The sequence below is a fragment of the Martes martes genome (genome assembly GCF_963455335.1).
Source record: "Martes martes genome assembly, chromosome: 15".
Lineage (NCBI taxonomy): Eukaryota > Metazoa > Chordata > Mammalia > Carnivora > Mustelidae > Martes > Martes martes.
This window is the reverse complement of record NC_137903.1, coordinates 41,732,319-41,748,261: the sequence shown is the minus strand read 5'-3', so window position 1 is coordinate 41,748,261 and position 15,943 is coordinate 41,732,319. Positions and strand designations below refer to the sequence as shown.

Here is a 15,943-nt window from a genome sequence, read left to right as displayed (position 1 = left end):
AAGAAAATTTTTCACTCTCTAACACACCTTAGTGACATTATTAGTTACCACCATTTTGGATTAATGTACATTTGTAGAAGTTATTTATTTTGAGTTAAGTCTATTAGTTTAAGCTATTAAAGTGATCCAAAATTATTAGGAAAAAAATTCTTGGGTCATAAATAGTCAATAAAAGGTTAGCAGGGTGAGAGAAACTGACAGGGCCTGGGTCTGCTGATCCTTCTACCTTGTTCCTTATCTTTCAGATGGTTCCTTCATCACCTTCAGGCCAAGTTCGAGGTTATTATGTAGACTGGAGAATGTTGCGTGATGTGAAGAGACGAAAAATGGCCTATGAATATGCAGATGAGAGGCTGCGGATCAATTCACTCAGGAAGAATACCATTTTGCCAAAAGATCTGCAGGTGAGCTGACTGATGAGTCCCTGTCTACCCCAAGATCATTCTCAAATCACCATTGATACTGTTGTGACTTAGTAACAATAAAATATCTGGAGAATATGATCAAAATCTCCTAGTCAACATAAATTAACACACTTGAAGTGATTTTGGTGAGTTTCAGCCTGAAGAGAACTATTCATTCCTAACTAGCCTTTTAACTGTTTCACTAGATGACCCTTAAAAAGTATTGGTGCGGGGCGCCTGGGTGGCTCAGTAGGTTAGGCCTCTGCCTTCGGCTCAGGTCATGATCTCAGGGTCCTGGGATCAGGCCCTGCGTCAGGCTCTTTGCTCAGCAGGGAGCCTGCTTCCCCCTCTCTCTGCCTGCTTGTGATCTCTCTCTGTTAAATAAATAAAGTCTTAAAAAAAAAAAAAAAGTACTGGTTCATGGTAACCACACAAATTGAGCAATTATTTTGACCTAAGATCTCCCCCGCCCCCTGACTTCTTCCCACTCTCTCAACTGTCAAGGCATTGGGAGGCTCTGCTGACCCATGAGGCTGGCCACGTGCCTGGTAGGTGGCCTACACTGGTCCTCCCCCAGGGCAGTTCCGAGCCTGCCTCTCTGAACTCCTTTGCCCACGTCTGCATGCTGAGGTGGCTTTCCATCTAGGTTTACTTTCTTGTACTCCTTGAGTAAGAAGATGTCAACCCTGTTTGACTTCCTGAAGCATAAGGTCCTGCACTTACCTGGTGACATAGAATACCTCCATTCAAGAGTCTTGTCAGGGTGCTTGGGTGGTCCAGTCAGTTAAGCGACGGACTCCTGATTTCAACCCAGGCCGTGATCTCAGGGTCCTGGGATCCAGCCCCGCATCGCTGGGCTCTGCACTTAGCTGGGAGTCTGCTGCAGGATTCTCTTCCTCTCCCTTCTCCTCTCCTCATCTCTCTCTCTCTCTCACTCACTCTCTCTCCAATAAATAAATAAATCTTTAAAGAAACAAAGCAAAAGAGTCTTATCAAGGAGTATAACTCAAACTCGGGACTACTGAAACTATCAAAAGCTCAGAGTGAGATTAAAAAAAAATCACTTAAAGAAGCTGGCTGAATAATATACAGGCCATTCATTTCTACGAATTTTTTAAAATCTTGTCTAGATTAGCCATCAGCAGAAAACTGAGTGCCCTGAACCATTCTGTTAGGGCTTTTAGCATACAGCATTAAGCTGCTTGCCTATATTTAGGGAGAAGTAGGAGGTGGCCCCTGAGAATCAGCTTAAGGTGTCACGGAGGAATTACTGAAGAAGACCCCCAGAAGAAACGGCTCTGGTATGAGACCCAGCAGTAGCTTTTCAAAGACTGAGAGTTGTAGGAATTGATCCTGGCTCTGTGTTGCCTACCAGGTAGCAAACAAATCAAACTTATGCCCCCAATTTCCTCATTTTAAAACTGACTTCAGTATTTTGGGGAACAAGGAGAGGTATATGTGTTGGTATATGGTAGGTACATGCGTACATCAGTAACTTAGAGCTCTTCTAGGATAGCCTCCACGGAACTTCACTTGCGGCCTGGTGATTTTTCCTCTCCAGTCCACTCTGCAGCGTTTACTGTCTACTATTCATTGACTAGCTGTGTTTTTTATAATTCTCTATCTCATAGTGGGAACACATGCATAAGCTTTTGGAGATTAGGAAATAATTCTTGTTTTAGATGTGTAACATATGTATTTGATAATTTTTTTTTAAGATTTTATTTATTTGATAGATCACAAGTAGGCAGAGAGAGAGATGGGGAAGCAGGCTCCCTGCTGAGCAGCGAACCCGATGTAGGGCTCGATCCCAGGACCCTGAGATCATGACCTGAGCCAAAGGCAGAGGCTTAACCCACTGAGCCACCCAGGCGCACCTGTATTTGATAATTCTGTATATTTCTCAGTGTGTACTATGGTAAGTGTAGTCATTGTCACCATACAACTTTATTACAATATTCCCTATCTCTGTCACTTATTTTATAACCAGGAGTGTATACCTCTTTTTTTAAAAAATTAAAATTAATTGACATACCATGTTATTATTTTTAAGGGACTAACACATTGATTCAAAAATTCCATACATTACTTTTTTTTTTTTTTCCTAAGAAAGACTTTATTTATGTATTTGAGAGAGGGAGTTAGAGCATGAGCTGGGAGCAGTGGGAGAAACAGGCTCCCAGCTGAGCAGGGAGCCCCACATGGAGTTTGATCCCAGGACCCTGGGACTGTGACCTGAGCCAAAGGCAGACGCTCCACTGACTGAGCCACCCAAGTGTCCCATCTTTTTTTTTTTTTTTTTAAGATTTTATTAATTTATTTGACAGAGACCATGAGAGAAAAAACACAAGCAGTGGGAGTGGGAGAGGGGGAGAAGCAGGCCTCCTGCAGAATAGGGAGCCCCATGTGGGGCTCGATCCTAGGACTCATTACCTGAGCCTAAGGCAGACACTTAATGACTGAGCTACCCAGGCGCCCCTGTCCATCTTTTTTTGTTTTTTAATTAAGTGTATAGTTCACATGCACTGTTCGTTTCAGGGATACAGCATAGTAATTCAGCAACTCTATACAAAATGTTATGCTCACCACCAGTGTAGTTACCATCTGCCACCATATAACACTATTTACAATACATTGACTATATTCCTTATGCTGTACATTTCATCCCTATGACTTACTCAGTCTGTGACTGGAAGCCTGTACTTTCCATTTCCTTTCACCCCTTTTGCCAAGGTATCTACCTACCTGCCTTCTGGCAGTCACCAGTTTTCTGTTCTTATGGGTCAATTTCTGCTATTGTTGTTTATTTGTTCATTTGTTTTATTTTTTAGATTTTACCTATATGTGAAATCATAGGGATTTGTCTTTCTCTGATTTATTTCACTTAGTATAATAAGTTCTGAGTCCATCTATGTTGTCACAAATGGCAGGATCTCATTTTTTAAGGCTGAATAATATTCCATTGTATATACACACCACATCTTCTTTCTTTATTCATCTATCATTGGACATTTGGGTTGCTTCCATATCTTGATTACCATAAATAATGCTGTGATAGCATAGGGGTGCATGTATTCTTTGGAATTACTGTTTTTGTTTCCTTTGTGCAACTACCCACTTGTGGAATTATTGAATTTGTAGTATTTTTCGTTTTTTTGAGGAAACTTCATACTGTTTCCCTCAGTGGCTGCACCAGTACACATTCCCATCAACAGTAGAGGAGCCCATTTACTCTACATCCTTACCAACATTTGATTTTACCCATTCTGAAAGTTGTAAGCTGATAGACCTCATTGTGGTTTTGATTTTCATTTCCCTGATCATGATGTTGAGCATCTTTTCATGTGTCTTTTGGCCATCTATGTGTCTCCTTTAAAAAAATGTCTATATAAGTCCTCTCCCTGTTTTTTAATTGGATTATTTGGTTTTTTGGTATTGAGTTAAGTTTTTTTTTTTTTTTTAAGATTTTATTTATTTACTTGACAGAGAGAGACACAGTGAGAGAGGGAACACAAGCAGAAGGAGTGGGAGTGGAAGAAGCAGGCTTCCCACTAAGCAGGGAGCCCGATGCGGGGCTCAATCCCAGGACCCTGGGATCATTCCCTGAGCCGAAGGCAGACGCTCAGTGACTGAGCCACCCAGGCGCCCCAAGTTGTTTAAGTTCTTTATGTACTTTGGATATTAACCCTTTATTAGATGTATTGTTTGTAGACGTCTTTCCCCATTCAGCAGGTTGCCTTTTTGTTTTGATGATGGTTTCCTTTGATCTGCAAAAGCTTTTTATTTTGCTATATTCCCAATAGTTTGTGTTTTTGTTTCCGTGGCCTGAAGAGATGTGTCTAGAAAAATGTTGCTAGGCTGATATCCAAGATATTGTCTATGTTTTCTAGGAGTTAAATGGATGCAGGTCTCACATTTAGGTCCTTAATCCATATTAAGTTTATTTTTGTGTATGGTATAAGTAAGTGGTCCAGTTTCATTCTTCTACAGGTAGCTGTCCAGTTTTCCCAACACCATTTATTGGAAAGACTGTCTTTTCCTCATTGTACATTCTTTCCTCTTTTGTCATAGATTAATTGACCATAAAAGCATGGATTTATTTCTGGGCTTCCTATTCCATTGACCTGTTGTGTCTGTTTTTGTGCCAGTACTATACTTCTGATTATTATAGCTTTGTGGTATATCTTGAAATCTGGGATTGGGATACCTCCAGCTTTGTTGTTTCTCAGGATTGCTTTGGCTATTCAGGGCTTTCTGTGGTTCCAGACAAATTTTTGTTCTAATTCTTTGAGAAATGGTGTTGGTATTTTGATAGGGATTGCACTGAATCTATAAATTACTTGGGGTAATACGGACATTTCAGTAATAATAATTCTTCTAATCCATGACCATGCAATATCTTTCCAGTTTTTGTATTGTCTTCAATTTCTTTCATCAGTGTCTTAACAGTTTTCAGAGTATAGATTTTTCACCTCCTTGGTTAAATTTGGCAAACATACTAAAGGTAGTAGATTATTCACTTATAAAGCCAATATGGAGGTTAAAACCTAAAAACTAAAGTAGAATAATCAATTTAGACTAATGAAAATTAGTCTAAAGATACACAAAATAAGTATAAAATATGACAACATATACATAAAACATGGAGGGCAGGAATTTAGTGCTTTTAGTTCATACTTTAGCTACAGTCAATGTAATACAGACTTAGACGCATAAGATGTTATATATAACCCAGTAGTAACCACAAATGAAGAAGTTAAAGTAGATACACAAAAAATAAAAAGAAATCCAAGCATAACACTAAATAAAATATCAAGCCCCAAGGGAAGAGAGCAAGAGAAGGAAAAAAAAATGGACAAACACGATAAGGACACAATGAACAAACTGGTAATAAGTGCATATCTATCAGTAATTATTTCAATGTGAAGGACTAAATGCTCTAATTAAAAGATGTAGTGTGACTGAATGGATAAAAAAATAAGACCCAGCTACATGCTGCCTACAAGAGACTCATCTTCGAGACCTAAAGATACATACAAACTGAAAGCGATGGGATAGAAAAACATATTGCATGCAAATAAAAATGAAAACCAAAAAAGCCAGGCTAGCAATACCTTAGGCATGTTTTCTGCATTCTGGGGATGGCAGAGGGAGAGGTAAACCAAGGTTTCATTTTGGAGATGGAAAGCACATCTGACTCACAGCTGTGATTTTACCTAGCATTCCACGGGCCTGTGCCAGTCCACCGTCTCCCTGTACAAGCAGTTCAGGAAGACAGGCTGTGAGTGCAACACTTAGAGAATGATTAAGGAAAGCTAGATCTTCATTTAATTCCTGTTGCAGTATGGTGAGGCATCTTAAGTAGAGAATGAAGAAAACGATCAGACTTTTCAGAGAAACCAGCATCTTCAACAGAAGGAAACTGTTTGGTATTTCAAGAAAATTTAAAACACACAGTGAATTTGAAGAAAGTACGTACTTGAAAAATACCTTCAAGAATGTCAGTGCAGGGGCACCTGGGTAGCTCAGTTGATAGAGCATGCTACTCTTGATCTCAGGGTTGTAAGTTTGAGCCCCATGTCAAGTTTTAGAGATTACTTAAAAAGAAATCTTTAAAAAAAAAAAAAAAGATATCTGTGCATGTGAATCTAAATCACTTGGTACTAAGGCATGTGGTGATCTCCAGAGTGACTTTGTAAAAGAAGATCTTCCCAAACAAAGATTAAGAAAAAGCAAAATTGGTGAAGAGATTGAGGAGGAAAAAACACCTTTGGGGGCTAAAACTGGTCAAAATGTACAGATCAAAGACTGACCTGTCTCAGGCCACAATTGCTTTATGAGTTGCATCAGCTATGTCTGAGAAGAAACCCAGCCTTACTCAGTCGGTAGACCACTGTGGGTTAGATGATAAATTGTTATACTATAATAGAAACGAAGACTTTATGGGTGTTTAATTCATAATTTTTTTTCTCCAATATTTCTGGGGATGGTGACTCAAAAGATAATATATTTTAAAAGGAAGGTAGAAACCATTAGGGCTTAGAGAGAGAGATCTTGAACATCACTTTAGGGTGCTCTGTTATATAGCTATAAAATAAAATGAAAATTTAGTATTTTGGATAAATTTGGCAAAGAAAATTTGACATTTTTTTAAAAATGTGAAAAGAAACTTAGATCATGTTTTAAAAAAATAATTTGAGCATTTCTGAAAGTCAGGTTTTTGTTTTAAGTTTGTATTTATTTAAGTAATCTTTATACCCAGTGTGGGGCTCAAACTCATGACCTCGATATCCAGAGTTGTGTGCTCCACTGACTGAGCCAGCCAGGTGCTCCTGGAAGTCATTTATAATAGATTGTTTTGTTTATTACGGTAAAAAAAGCTTTATTTTAAATACTAAAAAATAGTGGTAAATGTCTAAACCTAAAGTGGTCTAAAAATGGCTTCCTGTTTCCTTAGTTTGTGAACCTTGTTTTGTAAGGTAGCAAGAAACAAGGGCATTAGATGATGATAAAGGAATTAGTCCACCCAGAGAATATATTAATTGTGACTATCTCTGTACCCAACATAGGAGCACCTAAATACATAAAGCAGATATTAGTAGATACAAAGGGAGAGACTGGGAGTGAAACAAAATGGTAGGGAACTTTAACACCTGATTTACCTCAGTGGGTAGACCATCTAGAAAGAAAATAAGGAAGCCATGGCTTTGAATGACACATTAGACCAGACAGACCTAGCATATATATAGAACATGCTATCCAAAATGGCAGAATACACATTCCTTTCAAGTACACAGAGAACATTCTCTAGGATAGATCACATGTAAGGTCATAAACAAGTCTCAGTAAATATAAGAGGACTGAACTCATATCAGACATCTTTTCAGACCATAACAGTTTGAAACTGGAAATAAATTACAAGAACAAAACAAACACTTGAAGAATAAACAACATGACATTAAACAACGAATGAATCAGGAAAAAATCAGAGAAAATTAAAAAATACATGGAGACAAATGAAAACGAACACAGTGAAATCCAAAATCTGTAGGAGAGAGCAAAGGCATTTCCAAGAGGGAAGTTTAAAGTCATACAGGCCTATCCCAAGAAACAAGAAAAATCTCAAATAAACAACCTAACCTAACACTTAAAGGAGCTAGAAAAAGAACAAATCTCAAAGCTAGTAGATGGAAGGAAATAATGAAGATCAGAACAGAAATAAAGAAGTAGACATGGGAAAAAAATAGAAAAGATCAGTGATAGAGCTGAGTTCTTTGGAAAGATAAATAAAATTGACAAACATTTAGCCAGACTTATCAAGAAAAAGTAAAGAATGAAATAAAAAATGGAAGAGAGGAAATAGCAACTGACATTACAGAAATACAAAGGATTACAAGAGAATATTTGAAAAATTATATGCCAGCAAATTGGACAACCTGGAAAAAATGGATGAATTCCTAGAACCTGCAATTCTCCACAGCAAATCAGGAAGAGAGAACATTTGAACAGAGTACTAGCAATGAAATTGAGCTGGTAATCAAAAAACTCCCAACAAACAAAATTCCAGGACCAGATATCTTCACAGATATATTCTATCAAACATTTAAAGAAGAGTTAATATCTGTTCTTCTCAAACTATTCCAGTAAATAAAAGAGGAAGGGAAACTTCCAAAACTTCATTCTACATGGCCCCCCATTACCTGGTACAAAAACCAGACAGAAACACTACAAAAAAAAGAAAACCACGTGCCAAAATCTCTGATGAACATAAGTTAAAAAATATATATATATATATATTTTAAAAAATTAGCAAAGCAATCAGCAGTACATTAGAGGTTCATGTACCACAGTCAAAGGGATTTATTTCAGAGATGCAAGTGTGGTTCACTTTTGGCAAATGAGTCAACATGATATTCAGACTAATGGGAAAGGGTAAAAACCATATGATCATCTCAGTAGATGAATTTGACAAAATATAACAGCCATTCATGATAAAACTCAAAAAAGTGGATTTAGAGGGAACATACTTCAACATATGAAAAATCTACAGCTAGTGTCATACTTGGTGGTGAAAAATTGAAAGCTTTTCCACTTTCTATTTGAGAGATTCCCTTTCCTCACCTCCCCTCCTCCTCCTTCCTCCACTTATATGCGGTATATGTTCTCTCTCTCTCTCTCTAATAATAATAAATAAAATAGTAAATAATAAAATAATAATTAAAATCTGTAAAAAAAAAAAACAAATGACTCCACCAAGAAACTATTAACTGATAAATGATTTTAATAAAGATGCAAGATAAAAATATGGCATTCCTCTATAATAATGAAGTAGCAAAAAGAGAAATTAAGAAAACAATCCCATTTAGAGTTACACCAAAAAAAAAGTACAGAGAAAATATTCTTTGAAGCTTAATAGTTTGTGTTAAGTTAGTGGCTTTTGTATGCATTTGCTTATTTAATTTATGCACTTTTCATAGTGTTAGAGTAATTACTGTGGTTTCTCAGTCTAGCACAGGGTTGGTCATACTTGTCATATTTAAGTGAATGTAATCAAACACACTAATATGTACATAAATAAGAATAAAATCCTTAATGCAGGCTTCTGTAGTAATAATCTCTTTTTCCTCCATCTCAACCACTTTTCCCCCTAGCAGGTTCATTCTCTCTATTGCAAACAACATTTTAAAAATGTAAATCTCATTTGATCTCTCATCTTTGCTTCTCCAGCAGTCAGAATCTTTACCCTTCTCCAGCCTCCTCTCAAACCCATTCCCTCCTACTTGATCTGCATCCCAGAGGTTTCAGATTTTCATGACTCAAAAATCATGAGAAAAATAACCTAGCATTGTATCTTAAAGAACTGGAAAAAGAAGAGTAAACTAAGCCCAAGTTAGCAAAAGAAAGGGAATAACGGGGCACCTGGCTGGCTCAGTCGGTAGAACGTGCAGCTCTTGATCTCCAGGTCATGAATTCAAGCCTCACATTGGGTGTAGAGTTTACGGTTTAAAAAAAGAGGAAGAAAAAGAAAGAAAAAGATTAAAGCAGAAGTAAATGAAATAGAAAACACTATGGATCAATGAAACTAAGAGCTGATGTTTTGAAAAGATAAACAAAATTGACAAATCTTTAGCTAAACTAAGTAAAAAAGAGCAAGAACTCAAAATCAGAAGTGAAAAAGGAAACATTATAACTGATATTACAGAAATACAAAGTATCATAAGAAACTGGTATGAACCAGGGCACCTGGGTGGCTCAGTTGGTTAAGCATCTGCCTTTGGTTCAGGTCATGATCCCGGGTCCTGTGATTGAGCCCTGCATCGGGCTCTCTGCTAAGCAGGGACCGAGCTTTTCCTTTTCCCTCTGCCACTGCCCCTGCTGGTGCTCTTTTGCTCTCTGTCAAATAAATAAAACCTTAAAAAAAAAAAAAAGAAAGAAAGAAAGAAACCTTATATGAACGATTATATGCCAACAAATTGGATAACCTAGAAGAAATAGATAAATTCTTAGAAATATACCTCCTAATAAGACTAAATGGAGAAGAAATAGAAAATCTGAATTGACCAATAATAATAACACTATTGAATTAGTAATCAGAAACATTTCAAAAAAGCCCAGCGCCGTATGGCTTCCTGAGCAAATTCCATCAAACATTTAAAGGTGAATTAATACCAGGGTGCCCGGGTGGCACAGTTGATTAAGTGCCTGAATCTTATTTCTGGCTTGGGTCATGATTTCAGGGTTGTGGGATCAACTCCTGCCTCAGGGCTCCTCACTGGGTGTGGAGCCTGCTTGGGATTCTCTCCTCCTTCTACCCCTCCCCCTTCTCCTAAAAAAAATTTTTTTTTAAACATTAAAAAGAAAAAAAAGGTGGATTAATACCAGTATTTCTCAAACTCTTCCCAAAACTTGAAGGCAAGGGACCACTTCCAAATTTATTTTATCAAGCCAGCATAACCCTGTTACCAAACCCAGATAAGAACACTATAAGGAAAGAAACTACAGGGGTGCCTAGGTGGCTCATTTGGTTAAGCTTCTGACTCTTTGATTTCAACTCAGATCATGATCTCAGGGTTGTGAGATCGAGCCCCGCATCCGGCTCTGCCCTGGGTGAGGAGTCTGCTTAAGATTCTTTCTCTTCTTCCCTCCTTTCCTCCCTCTGTCCCTCTCCCTCTCTCTCCCTCCTCCCCCTCCCTCCCTCCCTCTCAAAAAGAGAGAGAGAGAAAGAAAGAAAAGAAAGGGAGGGACGGAGGGAGAGGGGAAAACTATATGCCAATATCCCTGAAAAATGTAGATGCAAAAATTCTCAACAAAACACTGGCAAATTATATTCAATAACATATTAACAGTATCATCCACCATGGTCAAATGGGATGTATCCCTAGGATGCTAAAATGGTTCAATATATGCAAATCAACAAATAATGATATACCACATTAATAGAATGAAATATAAAAATCATCTGGTTGTCTCAACAGATGCAAAAAAGCATTTGACAAAATTCAACATTATTTCTTGATAAAAGCCCTCAAGAAATTAGGTAACGAAATAATAAGCCCATAGCTAACGTTATACTCAGTGGTGAAAGGCTGAGAGCTTTTCCCCTAAGATCAGAAACAGGAAAAGAAACAGATTCAACACAATACTCCGGCAAGAAACATTTTTAAAAAGGCATTCATATCAGAAATGAAGAAGTGGTGGCGCCTCGATGGCTCAGTTGGTGGAGCATGTGCTCATGTCATGAGTTCAAGTTCTACATCGGGTGTGGATAAACAAGTTTAAAAAAAAAAAAAAAAGGTAAAACTGTCTTCATTTGCAGATGTGATCTTTTATAAGGAAAAACCTAAAGATTGCACCAAATACTGTTAGAACTGATAAATGAATTCAGTAAAGTTGAAGGATATGAAAATCAGTTGTGTTTGTGTAGACTAAAAACAAAATATCTGAAAAAGAACACAATTTTATGTACAATAGCATCAAAATCAGTAGAATATGTAGGAATAAACTTCAGGAAGGGAAAGACCTGTATGCTGAAAACTATAGGGTATTGATGAGAGAAATTGAAGAAGACATAAATGAAAAGATGTCCGGCATTCATGGATCAGAAGAATTAATATTGTTAAAAAGTCCATTCTTGGGGCAATTGGGTAGTTTAGTCAGTTCAGTGTCTGACTTTTGATTTCAGCTCAGGTCATGAATATGAGATCGAGCCCCATGTCAGTCTCCTTGCTTTGTGGGGAGTCTGTTTGGCATTGTCTCTTGCCGTCTCCCTCTACCCCTCTGCCCCTCAAATAAATAAGCCTTGAAAAGAAAAGGAAATGTCCATACTACACAAAGTCATTTACAGACTTTTTGTAATCCCTATCAAAATTCCAAAGGCATTTTTCACAGAAGTTAAAAAAAAAAAAATCCTAAAATTCATAGGAATCACAGAAGAAACCCTGAATAGCCAAAGCAGTCCTGAGAAAGAACAAAACAGGAGGCAACACACTTCCTAATTTAAATTGGTATAGGGGCTCCTGACTGGCTTAGTCAGTGGAGCTTGCGAGTCTTGATCTCAGGGTTGTGAGTTCCAAGCCCCACATTGGGTGTTGAGATTACTTAAAAACAAAATCTTAAAAAAAAAAAAAAACCACTTTATTACAAAGTTGTAATATTCAAGATAGTGTGATACTGTGTAAAAACAGACTCCTAGAACAATGGAAGAGAACCAAGAGCCCAGGAATAAACGCACTCATATATGATCAACAAATATTCAACAAGGGAACCCAAACTACTCAGTCGAGAGAAAATAGCTGCTTTAATAAATGGTGTTGGGGCCACTGGATGTTCACATGCAAAAGAATGAAATCGGACTCCTATCTTACACCACTCACAATAATTCACTCGAAATGTGTGAAAACTTTAAAACCTGAAACTGTAAATCTTCTAGAAGAAAACATAAGAGGAAAAGCTCCTTGACGTTAGTCTTGGCAGTGATTGTTAAGATATGACACCAAAAGCACAAGCAACAAAAGCAAAAATAAGTGGGACTACATAAAAGTAAAATGCTTCTGCACAGCAAAGGACCTGATAAAGGGTTAATATCCAAAATATATAAGGAACTCCTATAGTTCAATAGCAAAAAAACAAAACAAAAACACATAAGTTGAAAAATGAACAGAGAACCTGAGTAGACATTTTTCCAAAGAAGACCTAGAAACGTCTGCTACAGGAACATGAAAAGATGCTCAGTATCACTTATGATCAGGGAAATGCAAATCAAAACCACAATGCAATATCACCTCCTACCTGTTGGAATGACTATTACCAAAAAGGCAACGGATAAGTTTTGGTGAGGATGTGAAGAGAACCCTTGTGCCCTGTTGGTGGGAATGTAAATTGGTGCATTAATTATTGAAAACCGTATGAAGTTTCCTCAGATAGTTAAAAAAAGAACTACCGTATGGCCCAACAGTTCTATTTTTGAGTATCTGAAGAAAATGAAACTAGTGATTCAAGAAGATACCTGCATCTCCACGTTCACAGCAGCATTATTTACAACAGCCAAGATAATGGAAGCAGCCTAAGTATCAACGTTTTTCTAGCGATGTCTTCTCAGCAAGGGAAACAAAAGCACAGATAAGCTATTGGTACTAACACCCCAATAAAAGCTTTTGCACGTCAGAGGAAACCATCAACAAAGTAAAAAGACATCCTACTGAAGAAGATATTTGCAAATGATATATTGCAAATGATAAGAGGTCAGTAGGCAAGATATATAAAGAACTTCTACAACTCAACACCAAAAACAAATAATCCAATTTAAAAATAGGGAGGGGGAAAAAAAAAAGATTTGGCAGAGGACCTGAATGGACATTTTTCTGAAGACTTCCAGATGGCCAACAGACACATGAAAAGATGCTCCACATCACTCATCATCCGGGAAATGCCAATCAAAACTACAAGGCGATGTGACCTCACACCCATCTGAATGGTTAGAAGTAAAAAGAAATAAGTATGAGCAAGGATGTGGATTAAAGGGAAACTTCGTGTGTGTTGGTGGGGTATAAATTGGTATAGGTACTGTGGAAAACAGTATGGAGGCTTCTCAAGTAAGTAAACATAGAACTGTCATATGATTCAGTAATTCCGCTACTGGGTATTTACCCATGGAAAACAAAAACACTGATTCAAAGATACATGCACCCCAGTCTTTACTGCAGCAGCATTTACAATAGCCAAGATATGGAAGCAACACAAGTGTCCATCAGTAGAAAAATAGACGGAGAAGATGGGGGAGTATGCGCATGCGTACGCACAAGGAATGAATATTATTCAGCCATAAAAAATGAGATCTTGCCATTTGCAGCAACATGGATGGATCTAGAAAGTATTACGCTAAGTGAAATAAGAGAAAAATAAATGCCATAAGATTTCACATTCATGTAGAATCTTAAAAAAAAAAAAACTAAAAAAAAAAAAAATAGATACAGAAACAGACCCATAAATACAGAGAAGAAACTGATGGTTGCCAGGACTGGAGGGGAGAGATGGGCATAATGAGTGAAGGGGAATGGGAGGTACAGGCTTCCTGTTATGGAATGAGTAAGTCATAGGGGTGAAAGGTTTGGCGCAGGGATTATAGTCCATGGTATTGTGACAGTGTTGTGTGGTGACAGATGGTAGGTACACGTGCGGTAAGCACAGCATAATGTGTAGACTTGTCAAGTCACTGCTGTAGACTGAAACTAATGTAACCATATTTTAGCTGTACTTCAACAGAAATAAGATTGAAAAAAAAAATTATGTAGCTGCCCTGTTCATAATAGCTCAAAACTGAGAACTGCCCGGATGTCCATCAGCTGTACAGTGGGTAAATGAATTAACTCTGTATCACCACCAGTGAGAATGAACAGATTACGGCACATGCAGCCGTATGGGTGAGTCTCACAAGCGTGTTACTGAATGAAAGAAGCCAAAGAGAAATGAATAAAAAAGACTGCCTACTGCATGGTTAGATTTATATAAAACCTAAATAAGGAGAACCCATCGGTGGCGTTGGTAACCAGGAGAGCTGCTGGCTAACGGTGCCTGTGTTCAATGTCTACTACGAGCCACAGGTGGGGGCCTGGGGTGCTGACGATGTGTGTTCGCATTCCAGTTGCTTATTACAGAGATGTTCTGTTAAAAGTGAATGAGCTTCCCACGTAACAGTTTATGGATTCTTACATATCTGGGTTAAATTTTTTTTTTTTAAGATTTTATTTATTTATTTGACAGAGATCACAAGCAGGCTCCCTGATGAGCAGAGAGTCTGATGCAGGGCTTGATCCCAGGACCCTGGGATCATGACCTGACCCAAAGCCAGAGGCTTTAACCCACTGAGCCACCCAGGCGCCCCTCTGGGTTAAATTTCTATGATTTTTTTTTTAATTGTGTTGGGAGCATGCCAGACATTTCTGTCATTTATCTGGTCTATTTGTGTCTACACAGGTTAAGGTTCACGACTGTGTCTAAGGTTCTTTGGGGAAACTGCATTAGTGACTCTAGCCCTGTGTTCCCTTACTCTGAGCGTTGACTGAAGCATATAGAATAACTGTGCCCATGTGATCGGTGTAGTAATATTGTGACTTCCCTTAGGACGTGGCCGATGGAGAAATTGCTGCCCTTCCCCGGGATAGCTGTCCTGTTAGAATCCGAAATCGGTGTGTGATGACGTCCCGTCCACGTGGCGTAAAGCGGCGCTGGAGGCTTAGTCGTATTGTCTTCCGTCACTTGGCAGACCACGGGCAGCTGTCGGGGGTCCAGCGAGCAATATGGTGACCCGCTCCGGAACCCACTGAGCAGGGAACCCGGTTCTGGCAAGAAGAGGCTTCTCTAATAGACGAAAACCTAGTTTTATAGGGGTCCAGGATGGGAGTCTAGTCTACCTGATGCTGCCTACGGTTAAAGTACTTTTTAATTTTAAATGAAGAAATTTGGCAGATGTTTCATTCTGTCAGTGAATTCTGGCTATCTGCGAATTCTCTCTTCTCTTGGACTTAAAAATTAACCATACTGTTTCTATGCATAGATAGTACAAGGAGTAGAGTAATAAAAAATACTCTGTGAAAATATTTTCTGTATGCCTGCCTTTTCCTTCACACTTAATCTTTTAGCAACACATGAGGGTTCTTTTATTTTTTAGGGGTATTATTTCCTAAAGCAGAATTATCTCATAGTTAATGCAGCTCATGGACAAGTGGCTCATCTGGCAGTTTGTCAGATGGGCCGGCTTCCCTGAGCTGCACAGCGCATTGTACCGCTAGCTCGTTGTTAGGGAAACGATGTGTTAGGAGGTGCAGCTGGCGTTCTTGGTTATCTAACTCAGGCTCCGCTTCTCTGCGTGATGGCTGGACAAGAGGCAGAAGCACTCAGTGTTTTCTTGTTCGATCTTCTGCGGCCTTTAGAACAAAAGTTCTCTTAAAGCCCCCGAAGATGTATTCAAGCAGGAAAGTTTTGTTGGAATAGTATATATTTTCTTAATTCTGGTTTATCTATAACAGAAATGAATAAAGGTA

At 38.3% G+C, this 15,943-nt stretch overlaps 1 protein-coding gene and 1 pseudogene across 3 annotated transcripts in view; both read left to right on the top strand.

The window, feature by feature from the left end:
* The window catches only part of MRPS14 (mitochondrial ribosomal protein S14), a 29,129-nt gene extending 13,186 nt beyond the window's left edge, over positions 1-15,943 (top strand). The window contains exons 2-3 of one of the 2 annotated variants that reach the window (XM_080824464.1): positions 246-404; positions 15,024-15,943. In XM_080824464.1, the coding sequence (XP_080680590.1) occupies positions 246-404; positions 15,024-15,206 (342 nt within the window). In that variant the 3' untranslated portion in view covers positions 15,207-15,943. The remainder of the gene's footprint in view (positions 1-245; positions 405-15,023) is intronic. The other variant, XM_080824465.1, reaches the window with a different exon arrangement.
* On the top strand, positions 5,585-8,127 carry LOC308355775 (swi5-dependent recombination DNA repair protein 1 homolog; annotated as a pseudogene). The gene is made up of 2 exons: positions 5,585-5,908; positions 6,035-8,127. The product of its transcript is annotated as a swi5-dependent recombination DNA repair protein 1 homolog (transcript).